Raw genomic sequence first — 18,276 nt, 5'->3', positions numbered from 1 at the left:
AAATCCAAGTTAGTTAACATATAGGGTAGTCTTGGTTTCAGGAGTAGAATTTAGTGATTCGTCGGTTACATACACCACCCAGTGCTCATCCCAATAAGTGCCCTCCTTAATGCCCATCACCCACTTAGCCCATCCCCCCACCCAACACTCTGGAAACAATTTGCTTTTATGAGTGGTTTTGACTTCTTACCCTCTGTATTTTCCAGAGCCAGTCCCTACCTTCTCGTGGCAGCAGGAGAACGTGGACTCCGACGAAGCGCACCTCTCCCCGCAGGCTGGGCGCCTGATTCGTCAGCTCCTGGATGAGGACAGTGACCCCATGCTCTCTCCTCGGTTCTACGCTTATGGGCAGAGTCGGCAATACCTGGATGACACAGAAGTGCCTCCTTCTCCCCCAAATTCCCATTCTTTCATGAGGTATGTCTGTGTTGCTGGTAAGCAGTTGCATCATCGCCATAACATTAGAAAGAATAGGAATGGTGTTGATGGCTAGTAATTTTTTAAGTTACATTGTAAGTCTTTGGAAGAACCTATGGGGAATACTCCATCCCAGTATGCAGGCTCCATTGTAATTTTTCAATTGGCCCAACTATATCACCACATACTGAATCTCCATTAGCACATCCTTTCCAAAGCTTATCTAAAATGTAACTTTGGGGTCTGCAGCACATAGTTTAGTACTACCTTTGCTAATCGTAAATGTGAGCAAGAGAAAGACCTATTTAATAAATGGGACATCTAGAGCCCAGGGTCACAAAGTGAACTGGTAGTCAACTTTTTCTTATTCAAGAGGATGGAGACCTTTGGGACCCTCTCCCTCCATGCTGCATCCCCTTCCCCAAGCCCCACCTGTCAGGCAGTGAGTGCCCCACGCTGTGCCCCTCACAGGCGACGGAGCTCCTCTCTCGGGTCCTACGATGATGAGCAGGAGGACCTGACGCCTGCCCAGCTCACGCGACGGATTCAGAGCCTTAAAAAGAAGATCCGAAAGTTTGAAGATAGATTTGAAGAAGAGAGGAAGTACAGAGTAAGTGCCTCCTCGCAGGGTTCTCCCTGTCCCCTCCTGTCCCCTGACATGCTGACATGCCAGCCTGTCAGCAGCTCAGAGAAGTGATGAACGATTAAGGGAGATTTCTATGGACCTTAAGACAAAAAGGCAGTAAAAACTGGATGGGAAACCCTGATAAGTCCCAAACATCATGTATCAGCATTTTCCTTGTACAGGGTATTCTTACAAATAATTGAACGTTGTAGTCGACATCTTATACATTTATCCATGAAAAGGAATGGGAAAAATCATTAAATGATGTCTTCTAGTTGGCTAAAACTTCATTCAAGATTATCTTCTAAAATTTCATTAGCGTTGACCTCATTCTACTCTCAGATCTATCTTAACATTGCCCCCAAGTGCAGCAAAAAGGCATTTGCATGGTGATTGCAGTGTAAAACCTACACCCCTCTGCTTTCTGTTCTGTTAGCCTGATGGCCTGAGCCCTACAACTCATGAAAACAGGCCATGGACCTCATAGAAATTCACCATTTTGCCTCTGAGGAATTCTTTGAAAGCATCAAAAATAACCAGATGTAAAGAAAGACAGTGGAATCACACCTGTGACGTTTGCTGTGATTGTTCATGTTTAATTTCTTTTTCCAGTGGGACTCAACTTTCCCTTCCTCTTTAAAACAAACTCATCATCAAACTTTTCTTCTTTTTCCTGCCCCAGTTTGAAAACATTTATGTTAAATTTTCCCTTTCTCAGCCTTCCCACAGTGACAAAGCAGCCAATCCAGAGGTTCTAAAATGGACAAATGACCTTGCCAAATTCCGGAAACAACTTAAAGGTAGGTAAAGTTCTAGACCCATGGCATGGCTTCTGTAAGACATGCCACCTGCAGAATTCATGATCTCACCACATCCTGACCACGGGCTGAAGTATTTCAGAAAAGACCAGTTCCTTAACACTGCTTCCCAGTGCATGTGGTGTTCAGGGGACACCTTGCCCATGTCTGTCCATGGTCTCTATCACAGGTCAACTCAGATCAGCTAAGATGCAAATTCTGAAACATTTCTCCAATTCCCCAAATCACGAATTTAAGGATGATGGTTTCAAGTCAACACTTACTAAAGTACCAAGGTTTTATTTGCTGTGGTGTTAGGAGAAGACCTATAAACACAGATGTCTATGAAAAGAATTTGGTCCTTGTCCCTCAAAAAGCATGCTGTCTTTTAGGAGACAGTCATAAACAACCAAATAGAATAGAAAGGGAAAGTAATTCCAAAACGAGGGATGTAAGTTATTGAGAAAAAGTTGGCCAGCAGTTGAGTGCTGAATCAGTAAGTACCTATAAACAGTAAGGGAGAAAGATAGGAAACGTCTGTCACATTCTGAGAACAGCAAACCTGTTAGTGTGGACAAAGCATGGATGTTACATAGCTAAAGCTTTCCCAGGAATTTGGAAAACATTCCAGATAATCCAAGAAAACATGAGCATTTTTTCAGGCTTTTACATAATAACCCAAGGATTTTAACTACTGATATAATTAGATACTTTCTTTCAAAAAGATGGGGCTAAACAGTTATTAACACCACAGAAAAGCAATCTGGGTTCAGCAGACATCAATTCTCATGTATCACCACCCCCAAATCTTTTCAACTAGAGTCAAAACTAAAGATATCTGAAGAGGACCTAACCCCCAGGATGCGGCAGCGAAGTAACACGCTCCCCAAGAGTTTTGGTTCCCAGCTTGAGAAAGAAGAGGAGAAGAAGCAAGAGCTCATGGATAAAGTAATAAAGCCCAGCGTTGAAGCCACACTGGAATCCATCCAGAGGAAGCTCCAGGAGAAGCGGACAGAAACCAGCCGTCCTGAGGACATTAAGGTGTGGCGATTTGGTGAAGGCCCCAGCTAACTGCTAGTCCTAAACCATTCCAGTCAACATGGTAGGAACATAGGGCCTGACACATGGGTCCCAATGGGAAGAGAGATGTGGTGACACCTTTGCAGACCTCCCACACCCTCATCTTCCACACTCTTAGATGCCTAGGGAGGCTGCTGAAACAGCTTTCGAGTGTTTTCACTGTAGGTACTTTGGTTTATGACTACAAACTGGAAGCAGAAAACTCTATTGTACAGATCACAGAAGGACCTCATTCAGGCTAACAGACGGTTTGATGAGTCTGAAGTAGAAGGATTATAGACAGAGCTTTGGGACCTTGTGATTTGTGACTGTAGTCACTGCTTGGGCCATTGAGCTGACCCCCATGTGCCTCGCTGCCTTGCTTACCTCAGTATTCAGCGTACCTTTGCTGCCACATGGGAGATGCAAGTAGTTGATGATGCCTCGGCTGTGCTATCCATATTTCCAGTAAAAGAGTCAGGAAGAGCTCATTCCTAAGTGAGCTTTGAATAGAGCTCAAGGAGCTATTGTATGATGATTCTCTTTAACGTTACTTGAGAAAATTTGTTTAAATAAAGAAGTTGGGATGTTCGTAAATGTTTCCCCCTCTTTCATTTCTCTATCCTTGTGTTTATTCAGGATATGACCAAAGACCAGATTGCTAATGAGAAGGTAGCTCTGCAGAAAGCTCTGCTATATTATGAAAGCATCCATGGACGGCCGGTATGTGAATGTACTGAATTTTCTGGTGGGGGGTGAACTCTTTGGCCTTAGAAATGAATCTTCTGTGTACAACAGTATTGTACACTTGAGTTTTCCTGATGTTTATCAGATTATTACATATTTTCACCAGAACTAAGCTTTCCAAAGACTAAACTGATAAGAGCCTTCCACTCTCAAGCAGTTGTGGAGTTTGAGCTCCAAAGACAAATTAGTTTGCAGCTAACATTTAGTCACTTGTGTTTGGCTTCAGGGGGACAGTGATAGAGGGGTGTAGATTATAGATTATAGCACAGAGCCCTAGAAATTTCCCTGGCCTCAGATCTGCCCCTACAAGTCATGACGGGCTCTAGGCATTCTTATCCATAAAATGAAGGTGTTAAACTAGTTATGATCTACCCTAGAATTCAGTCTCTCTTCAGTGTAGTTGCAACCAGTGTTTATCTGTAGAGAAATTTCAGCCATCGTCCTGAACCAAAAGTGTGAGGAGTCCAAAATATGGCTTTGCCTTTTCACAGCAACAGGAAGCATTTGAAGAGATTTGTTATTCAGCAAGCATGTTTACTGCATGTTTGTTGTGAGTCCTGGGAGAGACGGTGGCCCAATAGGCTTCTGCTTTATTCCTTAAGGAGCTTGTAATCAGATATCTTTGTCAGTTACTCCTAGTGACCTTCTGTTAAGAGTGTTGCCAAGAACCCAACAAAACAAGTTCTTAAGAGCAGGTGTTAAAGAAGCATGAAGTTTATATTCCCAGAGGATTTTTATATAGCCAAAATGCATAGATCTCTTCTGCAGCCACAGCCCTGGCTATATAACAGAGATGGTATTTTCATGTAAAATACACTCTTTTGAATAAAGACTTGTTTCCAGCCTGGAATTGCACTAGACTCTAAGATCTGTGAGGGCCGGAATTCTGGGTTTTGTTCACCGAGCAGTGCACCTGGTCCTCAGCATCTAGCACAGAGACCTGATACATACCGTGTGCCCAATGAACTGTCTATAGATTGCATCCTCCATGGTATTTTGGTTCTGGATTTATCAGGTTTAAATTAAAAAAAAAAAAAAAAAAAAGCTGGAGCTGCTGCTGACTGATTTGGCTGGCCTGTCCCAACAGCGGAAAAATACTGGTGCTCTGGGATAATGGTTCTGTTTCAAGTCAAGTTTTGTTTTGGATTTTTTAAAGGCATTGAACCAAATAGTAAATGCACTGGAGCTCAGATATATTGTGAAACTTTGTCCTTTTCTCCTGGAGGACTCAGCACTTGTAGAAGTGAAACTGAAATCCTTCTAGAAGAGAGAGACCCCTTCTCCACAGTCAGCTCAGAGGCTTTTAAGTACAGCTCTCCTCATGGCCGACAGGTGGGCAGGACTCGCGTGCTTTCCTTCTCCAGCGTTCCTTTTCTGCTCGTGGTGTATATTTACATACGACATTGATAGACTCCTTTAAAGACTTCCTTGCCTGAGGCCTGAGATCTCTCAGCTGCTTTCACATCCTAATCTTTACTGCCACTTCAGGCGCTTGTGTGCCAGATGTTTGTTGCTCAGAGTTGGGCACAGATCCTCTCATTCTGCCTGGCCTGAGGCCATGTACGTGGACTGGGATAGGAAGACCTAGATTCAGAACCCAGCCCTACTGAGACCAGCTCTGTTGGCTTTGAGCTACTGTGGTAACCTCAGAGATGTCTGTTCTAGGTTGTCATGGAGACTGGCTGACAGACACACACGCACACATTTACCTGTGGGCTGTCTGGCCTGAGTAGTGGGACACAGTGGCTTGGTAGCAGATTTGGGGGTGCCCAATCAATGATGTTTTCACTTTTGCTACAAGTATCTGTTCTGCTGTCTACGGCCTACTTCTTATTAAATGATGGAACCAGGAGAAAGAACACAAATTTTTTTTAGCACTCTTATCATTAGGAATGTGAAATCTTAGATCTTGGCCCTGCTTTGTTATTCCCTTTTCTTTCATGGTTTTTTTAGATGTTGGAAAAACACCCTTTTGGGTCCAGATTTTAGCATCTCATAGGGCAGGAAACAAGTGCTCTAGAACTTTGAGTGGCATTAGTTGCTGGTTCGCAGTCAGACTGTCTGCCTCCCTCTGGAACATGATGCTCCAGCCTCCTCACAAAAAGCAGAGTTCATTTGATATCTGGCCAGTGTGAATATCAAAGAGTGAACTTTTCATTCTTAGATCTGTGATGTTACCGTGGACCCTGAACTGTAAATACCATTTGGGCAAACTCTTCTTAGAAGAAAAATACATGTATTCCCAGAGCTAAACTTTCATTCCAAATCCTAGCTGTTGTTGGTTTTTTTTTTATTTTGTTTTGTTTTGTTTTTCGTTTGTTTGTTGTTATGGGTTTGTGGGGTTTTTTTTGCTTTTTTGGGGTTTTTTTTTCTTGTTTTTTAGAAAAGCAGGTGCTCAAAGCTCATGGGTTTTTGCTGAGTCTACAAATTCTGATTTGAAAGGACAACGAATATCAAAATCACAGACCAAAACAGTTGTCTGCTGCTTTGTAGATTTTTTTAAACAAGGCTGTTTGCTTTAACGGCGCACTCTACAGATTGACATGTGTATGAAAAACAAAAACACTCATTTACATAAATCTCTATTAATTATTAGGAAAGCATGTCCTTTTTAACATTTAAGGACCAGTCTCATCGAAGTCCATGTCACAGGAAGTACAACACATAACTATATGTCACTGTATTACCTTTGTCAACCATACCTTTATGGTAATGTAGAGGGGAAGGAAGGAGTTGCTTGCTCACAACTTCTAGATTCTTCTTGATGCTGTTCCTCATCAGTAGATTTTAATGTTGTATTTTAATACCTTGGGAACTAACATGACCCTAAACACACTATGTTCAAATTTAAATGCAAACTCTGAAGCTTTATGTAAATACTTCCCTCTGGTTATCTGGTTATCTGCTGTTCAGGACTATCTTCTCTTTGCACAGTCTACCATTTTTTTATCAATTAGTTTAACTTTATATATATATTAACATATATATGTGTGTGTGTGTGTGTGTTTGTGTGTATAATTTATTGTCAAATTGGTTTCCATACAACACCCAGTGCTCATCCCAACAGGTGCCCTCCTCAATGCCCATCACCCACCCTCCCCTCTCCCCCACCCCCCATCAACCCTCAGTTTGTTCTCAGTATTTAAGAGTCTCTTATGGTTTGCTTCCTTCCCTCTCTATAACTTTCCCCCCTTCCCCTCCCCTCTGGTCTTCTGTTAAGTTTCTCAGGATCCATATATGAGTGAAAACATACGGTATGTCTTTCTCTGCCTGACTTATTTCACTTAGCATAATACTCTCCAGTTCCATCCATGTTGCTACAAATGGCCAGATTTCATTCTTTCTCATTGCCAAATAATATTCCATTGTATATATAAACCACATCTTTATCCATTTGTCACTTTATGGACATTTAGGCTCTTTCCATAATTTGTCTATTGTTGAAAGTGCTGCTATAAACATTGGGGTACAAGTGCCCCTATTATGCATCAGCACTCCTGTATCCCTTGGGTAAATTCCTAGCAGTGCTATTGCTGGGTCATAGGGTAGATCTGTTTTTAATTTTTTGAGGAACCTACAAACTGTTTCCCAGAGCTGCTGCACCAGTTTGTATCCCCACCAACAGTGCAAGAGGGTTCCCGTTTCTCCACATCCTCTCCAGCATCTATAGTCTCCTGATTTGTTCATTTTAGCCACTCTGACCGGCATGAGGTGGTATCTCAGTGTGGTTTTGATTTGTATTTCCCTGATGAGGAGTGATGGTGAGCATCTTTTCATGTGCCTGTTGGCCATCTGGATGTCTTCTTTAGAGAAGTGTCTATTCATGTTTTCTGCCCATTTCTTCACTGGGTTATTTGTTTTTTGGGTGTGGAGTTTGGTCAGTTCTTTATAAATTTTGGATACTAGTCTTTTATCAGATATGTCATTTGCAAATATCTTTTCCCATTCCGTCGGTTGCCTTTTAGTTTTTTTGATGGTTTCCTTTGCAGTGCAGAAGCTTTTTATCTTCATGAGGCCCCAGTATTTCACTTTTGCTTTTAATTTCCTTGCCTTTGGAGATGCGTCAAGTAAGAAATTGCTGCGGCTGAGATCAGAGAGGTTTTTTCCTGCTTTCTGCTCTAGGGTTTTGATGGTTTCCTGTCTCACACCCAGGTCCTTCATCCATTTGGGTTTATTTTTGTGAATGGTGTAAGAAAGTGGTCTAGTTTCATTCTTCTGCATGTTGCTGTCCAGTTCTCCCAGCACCATTTGTTAAAGAGACTGTCTTTTTTCCATTGGATATTCTTTCCTGCTTTGTCAAAGATTATTTGGCCATACTTTTGTGGGTCCAGTTCTGGAGTCTCTATTCTATTCCATTGGTCTATGTGTCTGTTTTTGTGCCAATACCATGCTGTCTTGATGATTACAGCTTTGTAGTAGAGGCTAAAGTCTGGGATTGTGATACCTTCTGCTTTGTTTTTTTTTCTTCATTATTACTTTGGCTATTTGGGGTCTTTTGTGGTTCCATACAAATTTCAGGATTGCTTGTTCTAGCTTCGAGATGAATGCTGGTGCAATTTTGATTGGGATTGCATTGATTGTGTAGATTGCTTTGGGTAGTATTGACATTTTAACAATTTTATAATTCCAATCCATGAACACGGAGTGTTTTTCCATTTTTTGTATCTTCTTCAATTTCCTTCATAAGCTTTCTATAATTTTCAGCATACAGATCTTTCACATCTTTGGTTAGGTTTATTCCTAGGTGTTTTATGCTTCTTGGTACAATTATGAATGGGATCAGTTTCTTTATTTGTCTTTCTGTTGCTTCATTATAGGTTTATAAAAATACAACTGATTTCTGTACATTAATTTTGTATCCTGTAACTGCTGAATCCATGTATCAGTTCTAGACTTTTGGTGGAGTCTGTTGGATTTTCCATGTATAGAATCATGTCATCTGCAAAAAGTGAAAGCTTGACATCATCTTTGCCAATTTTGATGCCTTTGATTTCCTTTTGTTGTCTGATTGCTGATGCCAGAACTTCCAACACTATGTTAAACAACAGCGGTGAGAATGGACATCTCTGTCGTGTTCCTGATCTCAGGGAGAAAGCTCTCAGTTTTTCCCTATTGAGGAGGATATTAGCTATGGGCTTTTCATAAATGGCTTCTGTGATGTTTAAGTATGTTCCTTCTATCCCGACTTTCTCGAGGGTCTTTATTAAGAAAGGGTGCTGTATTTTGTCAAATGCTTTTTCTGCTTCTATTGATAGGATCATATGGTTTCCATCTTTTCTTTGATTAATGTGATATGTCACATCGATTTGTGAGTATTGAGCCAGTCCTACAGCCCAGGAATGAATCCCACTTGATCATGGTGAATAATACTTTTTATATGCTGTTGAATTCGATTTGCTAGTATCTTGTTGAGAATTTTTGCATCCATGTTCATCAGGGATATTGGCCTGTAATTCTCCTTTTTTGTGGGGTCTCTGTCTGGTTTGGGAATCAAGGTAATGCTGGTTTCATAGAATGAGTCTGGAAGTTTTCCTTCCATTTCTGTTTTTTGGAACAGCTTGAGAAGGATAGGTATTAACTCTGCTTTAAATGTCTGGTAGAATTCCCCTGGGAAGCCATCTGGCCCAGGACTCTTATTTGTTGGGAGATTTTTGATAACTGGTTCAATTTCTTCGGTGGTTATGGGTCTGTTCAAATTTACTTCTTCCCGTTTGAGTTTTGGTAGTGTGTGGGTGCTTAGGAATTTGTCCATTTCTTCCAGGTTGTCCAGTTTGTTGGCATATAATTTTTCATAGTATTCCCTGATAATTGCTTGTATTTCTCAGGGATTGGTGGTGATAATTCCATTTTCATTCATGATTTTATCTATTTGGGTCATCTCCCTTTACTTTTTGAGAAGCATGGCTAGAGGTTTATCAATTTTGTTTATTTTTTCAAAAAAACAACTCTTGATTTCATTGATCTGCTCTACTGTTTTTTTTAGATTCTATATTGTTTATTTCTGCTCTGCTCTGATTGTTTATTTCTCTTCTTCTGCTGGGTTTAGGCTGCCTTTGCTGTTCTGCTTCTATTTCCTTTAGGTGTGCTGTTAGATTTTGTAGTTGGGATTTTTCTTGTTTCTTGAGATAGGCCTGGATTGCAATGTATTTTCCTTTCAGGACTGCCTTCGCCGCATCCCAAATCATTTGGATGGTTGTGTCTTCATTTTCATTTGTTTCCATATGATTTTTAATTTCTTCTCTAATGCCTGGTTGACCCATTCATTCTTTGGTAGGGTGTTCTTTAACCTCCATGCTTTTGGAGGTTTTCCAGACTTTTTCCTGTGGTTGATGTCAAGCTTCATAGCATTGTGGTCTGAAAGTATGCATGGTATGATCTCAATTCTTGTATACTTATGAAGGGCTGTTTTGTGGCCCAGTTTGTCATCTATCTTGGAGAATGTTCCACATGCATTCGAGAAGAAAGTATATTCTGTTGCTTTGGGATGCAGAGTTCTAAATATATCTGTCAAGTCCATCTGATCCAATGTATCATTCAGGGCCCTTGTTTCTTTATTGATGCTACATGATCTATCCATTGTTGTAAGTGGGGTATTGAAGTCCCCTGCAATTACCACATTCTTATCAATAAGGTTGCTTATGTTCGTCAGTAATTGTTTTATATATTTGGGGGCTCCCGTATTCGGCGCATGGACATTTATAATTGTTAGCTCTTCCTGATGGATAGACCCTGTAACCATTATATAATGGCCTTCTTCATCTCTTGTTACAGCTTTAATTTAAAGTCTAGTTTGTCTGATAGAAGTATGGCTACTCCAGCTTTCTTTTGACTTCCAGTAGCATGATAGATAGTTCTCGATCCCCTCACTTTCAATCTGAAGGTGTCCTCAGGTCTAAAATGAGTCTCTTGTAGACAGCAAATAGATGGGTCTTGTTTCTTTATCCATTCTGAAACTGTGTCTTTTGGTTGGAGCATTTAGTCCTTTTACAATCAGTGTTATTAGTGAAAGATATGTGTTTAGAATCATTGTGAGATCTGTAGATTTCATGTTTGTAGGGATGTCTCTGGTAATTTGTGGTCCTTGCAACATTTCACTCACAGAGTCCCCCTTAGGATCTCTTGTAGGGCTGGTTTAGTGGTGATGAATTCCTTCAGTTTTTGTTTGTTTGGGAAAACCTTTATCTCTCCTTCTATTCTGAATGACAGACTTGCTGGGTAAAGGATTCTCAGCTGCATATTTTTCCTGTTCATCACATTGAAGATTTTCTGCCATTCCTTTTTGGCCTGCCAAATTTTAGTAGATAGGTCTGCTAATACCCTTATGTGTCTATCTTTGTATGGTAAGGCCCGTTTATCCCTAACTGCTTTCAGAATTCTCTCTTTATCCTTGTATTTTGCCAGTTTCACTATGATATGTTGTGCAGAAAATCGACTCAAGTTATGTCTGAAGGGAGTTCTCTGTGCCTCTTAGATTTTAATGCCTGTTTCCTTCCTCAGATCAGGGAAGTTCTCAGCTATGATTTGTTCAAGTACACCTTCAGCCCCTTTCTCTCTCTCTTCTTCTTCTTCTGGAATTCCTGTGATACAGATATTGTTCCATTTGATTGCATCACGTAGTTCTCTAGTTCTCCCCTCCTACTCCTGGATTTATTTGTCTCTCTTTTTCTCAGCTTCCTCTTTTTCCATAATTTTATCTTCTAATTCACCTATTCTCCCCTCTGTCTCCTCAATCTGTGCTATGGCCGCCTCCATTTTATTTTGCACCTCATTTATAGCATTTTTAGCTCCTCATGACTATATTTTAGTCCCTTGATCTCTGTAGCAATAGATTCTCTGCTGTCCTCTATACTTTTTTCAAGCCTAGCAATTAATTTTATGACTATTATTCTAAATTCTTGTTCTGTTATATTGCTTAAATAGTTTTTGATCAGGGGCGCCTGGGTGGCTCAGTCAGTTAAGCAGCCTGAGACTTCGGCTCAGGTCACGATCTCGCGGTCCGTGAGTTCGAGCCCCGCATCGGGCTCTGTGCTGACAGCTCGGAGCCCGGAGCCTGTTTCAGATTCTGTGTCTCCCTCTCTCTCTGACCCTCCCCCATTCATGCTCTGTCTCTCTCTGTCTCAAAAATAAATAAACGTTAAAAAAAAAATTTATAAATAGTTTTTGATCAGTTCGTTAGCTGTCTCTACTTCCTAGAATTTCTTTTGAGGAGAGTTCTTCTGTTTCATCATTTTGGCTAGTTTTCTGCCCCTTACGCGTTTCAAAAGCTTGTTGTGTGCTCTGTACCTGTGAGCACTGCTATATTAAAAGAGGGTCATATACTGTCCAGGGCCTGGCCCTTCAGGAGGTGTTTTTTCAGAGATTGTTACTTGCTCTCTGTTGTTGTGACTTTGGTTATTTTATTACCCTACTTGTAGTGCTATTTTGGACCCTCCATCAGGTGTGCTTTGATTTGTTCCTTGGAGTAGCCCATCAATCCACTTGATCTGCATGTAAATCCTGATCTGGATCTTGCCGAAGTTGGCTGTTGCCATCAGCTCATCGCACAGTCCACCGTTTTTACCTGATAATAAAGAGGAAACAGTTGCCATTTTCTGAGTTGATGGGCCAATATGCAATAGTTCTAAGAATCCATCTCATTTGTCTTCTCCTGCCAGTGGTTTTATGACTCAGAGGTATCCCTCCACACACAAACTCAAATCACTTGTTTTACTAAGAAGATTTTTAGGTGGCACAGTGCTTCTGTGCTACTATTGATAGCTAGAGGTCTTGTGAACTCAATACAGGCAGAGCTCTGAGCTTGGAAGGCAGAATTCTTTATATTCAGAAGATAACTTGGTCAAGCCCTATTAGAGGAAAATGCTTCACTGTGACATTTTTAGTATGTCTTAACCATGTTAAGTTTCTACTTTACTTCACATCTTGCTCATATGTGAATGGAAAGAAAACTGGGCTGGGAGTCAGTAAACCTGAGTTCTTGACCCAGATCTACTGCCTTGGGCAAGTCATTACCCTCTCAGGTGCTTAGTTTCATCATATGAAAAAACAAGGCTCATCTAGCTCTAACATGCCATGGTTCTAGTTCTATCTTTATCTTCAAATTAAAAGCATCAATCATTTTCTCTTTGACCTTTGTTGTGTTGTGCAGGTAACAGACCCCAAATGGGTATTTCTATAGGGAAGTTTTATCTGAGGCTAAGACAAAAACCATCACAAAAGATAAATGCAGGCAAATACAGTTGTCTCATCAGGTCTTTGTAATTTCTGTCCAAGACTTTCCTCTACTTAAATGTGGATTAATTATTGTCTGGTGTTCCCATGGTACCTGGAAATATTATCTGAGACTTTACAGAGCAACCAAATAAAGTGGTAAGAGACCAGTAAATGAAGATTTCTTTTAATCAAAAACAAAGACAGAATGGGAGGAGCTGCCTTCCCCCATTAGATGTTTGTATCTAGGTTTTTACGTTGTCCTGATTTGTGTGCAAAATACATCTCTGTAGTAACCCTTTTCCCACACACTGGAAAGCCATTCACAGCTACCACCTAAATGAAAATCTAATAAAGGTTTGAGGCAAGAGGAGTGAAAGTATAATAGAAAATACCATGTATTACATGCTTAGCCTAAAGTTATCTTCAAGCAACTGTACATCATAAAGATTTTCTAATCTGAATTCTACAGTTTACCAATCAGGAAACCGAGGCTCAGAGAACTTTATTGGCTCATTTAAAGGCCAGAACCAAGAACTGGGTCAATAACAGAATCTCCAAGCAGCCCATGATTCAAGAATAAGAGACATTGACTTCCAAACAGTTTTCCCATGGTCCATTTAATATCAGCTGACTCTTTTTTAGCAGTTCAGCCAAGGCCCTGCTTTGTTTATGTAACTGTTGGTTAGATTTTGGCTCATCTAACAAATCCACTACTGATAATTGCATGTGACATGGCTTTATGGTGAGTGAAAATTGTATTAACTTGGGAGTATCACCAAGCCTTTGTCTTCAGAGATATTTCATGAAAATAATTCTGGTGTAAATCAAGTAGTAACAGTTCTTTCCATCCGTCAGACTTAAAGATATTTAATATTTTAAATTTGCCATAGCTGACTGGTTTTACCAGGTAAGTCTCCTTCTAAAATCCAGACCATCCTCTACAATCCAAAGATGTTTATGCCAAGCAACAAGTAATAGGATGCAAGTCCACAATGGGGAAATGCTAGCTCCTTATGATTATTTTTGGTTTGTCTTTTGGTCACTAAACTATTGTTTATCTTGCACAGTATTTCTCCACATGTTATGTGGTGACAATTAGGATGTGCCTTAACCTCATCTGAAACACATTTAATGGATACATCTTGTATTTAAAAAGTTATTCCATGTGTTCCAGTCCTAAATTTTGTCATTCTACACGTGAGATTGTACAAGTCCTTCCATTTCTACTCCTCAGACTTATCTGTGGCTGTTGTTCAACTCTTGCTGAAGTATGACATAAATACAGAAAGGAATTGAAATTATAAATACATATTTTGATGCAGTTTCACAAAGTAAACAAGTCCAGGTAACCAGCATCGAGAAACAAATGTTGCTGATCCTCTGAAAACCCTGCTCCCAGCCCCTTCCAGTCCTTACCATGACCTCCACTGCGTGAAGGAAAAACCATCATCTTGACTTCTAACTCTGTAGATTCTACTTGCTTATTTTTGAACTTACAGAAGTAGAATATTATAGTATGTATTCTTTAGTGTCTGGCTTATTTTACTTGGGTTTATTTTTGTGAGATCAATGCACAATGCTACCTGTAGCTGTGGCTCATTCATCCTCATTCTGTATAGTATTCAGTTTGGGGAACATACCTTATCCATCCCATTGTTAGCCATATGGATGGTTTCCAGGTGCTGCTGTGAACATAATTCTGTATGGCTTTTGGTGAGCTTAAGGCCACGGTTGTTTGGTATATACTTAAGAGTGGAACTGAGGAGGGGCGCCTGGGTGGCTCATTCAGTTGAGCGTCCACCTTCGGCTCAGGTGATGATCTCGCAGTTCATGGGTTTGGGCCCTGCGTTGGGCTCTGTGCTGACAGCTCAGAGCCTGGAGCCTGTTTCAGATTCTGTGTCTCCCTCTCTCTCTGCCCCTCCCCTGCTCATGCTCTGTCTCTGTCTCAAAAATAAATAAACATTAAAAAAAAAAAAAGAGTGGAACTGAGGAGTCCTATGTCCAGCCTTAGTAGACACTGCCACATAGTTGTCCAGAGTGTTCCACTCTTCACAGCAGTGAGGGAGAGTTCAGTTCTTCAGCATTCTTGCTGATGCTTGGCACTGTCTGTCCTTTCATGTTAGCCGTTGTGGTACATGCGTCCAGTAGTAACATCCATAGTTTGATCCTTAGACTTTCTTGTGTAAAATGATGTCTGTATTCCCTTTCTTTTTTGACAATCATCCGTGAAATAAAAATTTTAAAACTCCTTTTGATATGGTAACAAGAAATAGGAAAATTCCACTTGACTCTTAACATTGTGACATTAGGAAGAAATAGAAAAGATTATTTAGTGCTCTGAATAGAAAATAAGTCCACAAGATGTTTTTGCATAATGGCAGGATCCTATCCTGACACATGAAGTTTGTCCAAAGTCTACTTATTGTTGACCACTTTGAGAAAGGCAAAAATAAAAGGTTACAAAGGAGTGACCCATTCATGCATAATCCACAGTTGTCTTCAAAGCTGGAGGCCCAAAAGGCCCATTAGAGAAATGGTCACAGCTAATGCTATTTGCCCTTCCTTACCGCTGTAACTCATGCCTTATGTGTGCACCGAAATAAAGCACAGAAGACAAATAGCAAACTCAAAACAAAGATACTTGATCCCTTTGGCCATTTCAGTAAACAAGTGAACTGCATACATACCTATACATTTTGCATACATATTTATGTTTTAAATGTTCACTCATTTTGCAGATATTCATGTAATATTTCCATTATGTCAGGCACTGACATAGTTTCCAGGGATACAAAACACAAACACCTGGGGGCGCCTGGGTGGCGCAGTCGGTTAAGCGTCCGACTTCAGCCAGGTCACGATCTCGCGGTCCGTGAGTTCGAGCCCCGCGTCGGGCTCTGGGCTGATGGCTCAGAGCCTGGAGCCTGTTTCCGATTCTGTGTCTCCCTCTCTCTGCCCCTCCCCCGTTCATGCTCTGTCTGTCTCTCTCTGTCCCAAAAATAAATAAAAAACGTTGAAAAAATGTAAAAAAAAAAAAACACACAAACACCTGCTCTCAAGGGCCTTACAGTCTTAAAAAGGAGACAGATGTGCCAACACATAGTTACTATAGGGTATAAAATGTGTCATCCACAGATCTGCTCTAACAAAATACCATAGACGAGTGCCTTATAAACAACAAAAGTTTATTTCTCACAGCTGTAGAGGCTGGGAAGTCCAAGATCAAGGCACTGTTAGATTCAGTGTCTGGTGAGGGCTCTTTCCTGGTTCACCAACAGCCATTCTCTTACTGTCCTCACTTAGAAGACGGGGCAAGGGAGCTCTCTTTTTTAAGGGCACTAATCCCATTCATGAGTGTTCCACCCTTACCTAATCACCTCCAAATGTCCCAACTGCTTAATGCCATTACATGGGGGATTATGTTTCAGTAAAGGAGGTTGGCAGAGACATGCACATTCAGTCTATAGCACAGCATGTGTGAAGTTACAAAGTATACACAGGGTGCAGTAGGTGACACACAGGTGAGTGAGCAGGTGTCCCAGAATGGGGGATGTTGGAAAATGCTGCACGGGGGAGGTGGCTCTTGATCTGGAAACCGCCAAACCAAGAAGCAGGGAGGCAGCCTTTGCAGGGCATGCAGGACCAGGCAGAGAGGTAGGAGACAGCCTAGATTATCTCTGAAGCTTGAGGTATGACAGGAGAGGAGAAGCAGCAAATGACGAAAGGCTTCTAGTACCAAACCCCAGGGAGTTGGGTGTCACCCCCCCACCCCCCGCCGCCACTGCCTGAAGGGGCTGTTCTTTAAACATTTGTGAGCGCCCTGCCAGATTTTAGGGCTATGGGGAGAGTCAGTCCATGCAGTCTTGCAGCAGATGTTCCTTGAATACCTACTGTTCGCCAGAACCTTGTCCTTAAAAACAACTTCATGGGGAGACAAACATGTAAAACAAAATGGATTACAGAGCCGCACCGTAAGTATTATAGAAATACATGCTTTCTTCTTCCCTGAACCTGAATCACCTGGGAATTCTGGTCGTAGTTTTGATTGAGGAAAAGCAATGCTGCTGATTTCCAAAGGTCTGCAACTAAAGTCGATATTTTAAACATTCACTGGCTGAAAAATATTATCAGTTTAAGTACATTTTGCAAGAATGGCCAGAGCGGAGTTGAATCATCTGTATTTCCCCCAGGCCCTGAGCTTGAGCTGCTGACAGCCTGACCACCAGAGGCAGGCTTCTCAGCTGCGTCGCTCTTGCTTTCAGGTAACCAAGAACGAACGTCAGGTCATGAAGCCGCTGTATGACAGATACCGGCTGGTCAAACAGATCCTGTCCAGAGCCAACACCATACCCATCATTGTGAGTACGGCGCCTTTCTGTGGTTGATTGCCTGCTGGAATGGGCCCTGGCTATATTAAGAGAGCCCTAACCTGCCTTCTCATTAATGAGTAGTCTTTCATAGTTAAAACCTGCCATTAATATTTATGGTTCATAAGCTTGAGGAATGAAGGATTTATCAGAGACTACTGAGGCTACATTTGCCAAAAATGAGCAAATGTGAAGCTGATAGAGTTTTGTTTTCTTTTGGGTGGCATGCTTTGACGTATACATCGATCTGACTCATGCTGGGTGGACCGCCCACCCCTTTCCTCAGAGACAGAGTGCCAGCAGGACAGGCCTGTGGTTTCTCTAGGCCTCTCCAGTCCACAGACCTCTCTGTCCCAAGGGCCCACTGTTAATAATCATCTCTCTCCCTCCAAGCGAGGGATAGCCCCCTTGGGAATCCTATCCAGGGAGAAATCCTCTAAGGAACTCAAGAGAGCCTCCTTTTCTTGGAGGCTGCAGACAAGCGTGAGGTAGAAGAAAAGGGAAGGAGACCACCATCCTCTGACTTACGCATAACGGCTTTTGGCCAAAGAAGGGACGGGAAACTTGCTCTCAGCTCTGGAAAGGCCTGTCAGGCGCTGGCCAGCTAGCCCTCCTCCCATATTCCAGTCTTGGCTTTTCCACCCAGCTTATGCGTGAGCGTTAATGCCCTGTCCTTCTCTTGGGGAATCACTTGCCTCTGTCCCAGTGCTCTCCTCTCCAGGAATATTAGGGGCTTCCCCTGATGGCTTTTAAACGTTTCAATCAACAGACATGGCCTTGCTTTTATGTTGTTATTAAAATGCATGCTTACATTAGCTGCCTCTCTTCCATTCCTGCTTTAAACCTCTTTGTTTAGGGGCGCCTAGGTGGCTCAGTCTGTTCAGCATCTCACTCTTGATTTCATCTCGGGTCATGATCCTGGAGTTGTGGGATTGAGCCCCGCATTGGACTCCACCCTGAGTATGAAGCCTGCTTGGGATTCTCTGTCTCTCTGTCTCTCTGTCTCTCTCTCTCTCTCTCTCTCTTTCTCTCCCTCTCTCCCTCTCTCTCTCTC

General features: G+C 41.7%; 1 protein-coding gene across 7 annotated transcripts in view; it reads left to right on the top strand.

Annotated features, from left to right (window-relative positions):
- FAM13A (family with sequence similarity 13 member A) overlaps window positions 1-18,276 on the top strand; it is a 368,680-nt gene that overhangs the window by 323,472 nt on the left and 26,932 nt on the right. For all 7 annotated transcript variants that reach the window (XM_078445913.2, XM_078445914.2, XM_078445911.2 and 4 more), the window contains 6 exons: window positions 207-417; window positions 889-1,027; window positions 1,761-1,842; window positions 2,660-2,880; window positions 3,538-3,621; window positions 17,118-17,213. In XM_078445913.2, coding sequence (XP_078302039.2) covers window positions 207-417; window positions 889-1,027; window positions 1,761-1,842; window positions 2,660-2,880; window positions 3,538-3,621; window positions 17,118-17,213 — 833 coding nt within the window. The remainder of the gene's footprint in view (window positions 1-206; window positions 418-888; window positions 1,028-1,760; window positions 1,843-2,659; window positions 2,881-3,537; window positions 3,622-17,117; window positions 17,214-18,276) is intronic.

The sequence above is a fragment of the Panthera onca genome, chromosome B1, assembly GCF_046562875.1.
Source record: "Panthera onca isolate mPanOnc1 chromosome B1, mPanOnc1 haplotype 2, whole genome shotgun sequence".
Lineage (NCBI taxonomy): Eukaryota > Metazoa > Chordata > Mammalia > Carnivora > Felidae > Panthera > Panthera onca.
The sequence above is the reverse complement of the archived record's forward strand: the minus strand, read 5'-3'. Positions and strand labels throughout refer to the sequence as shown.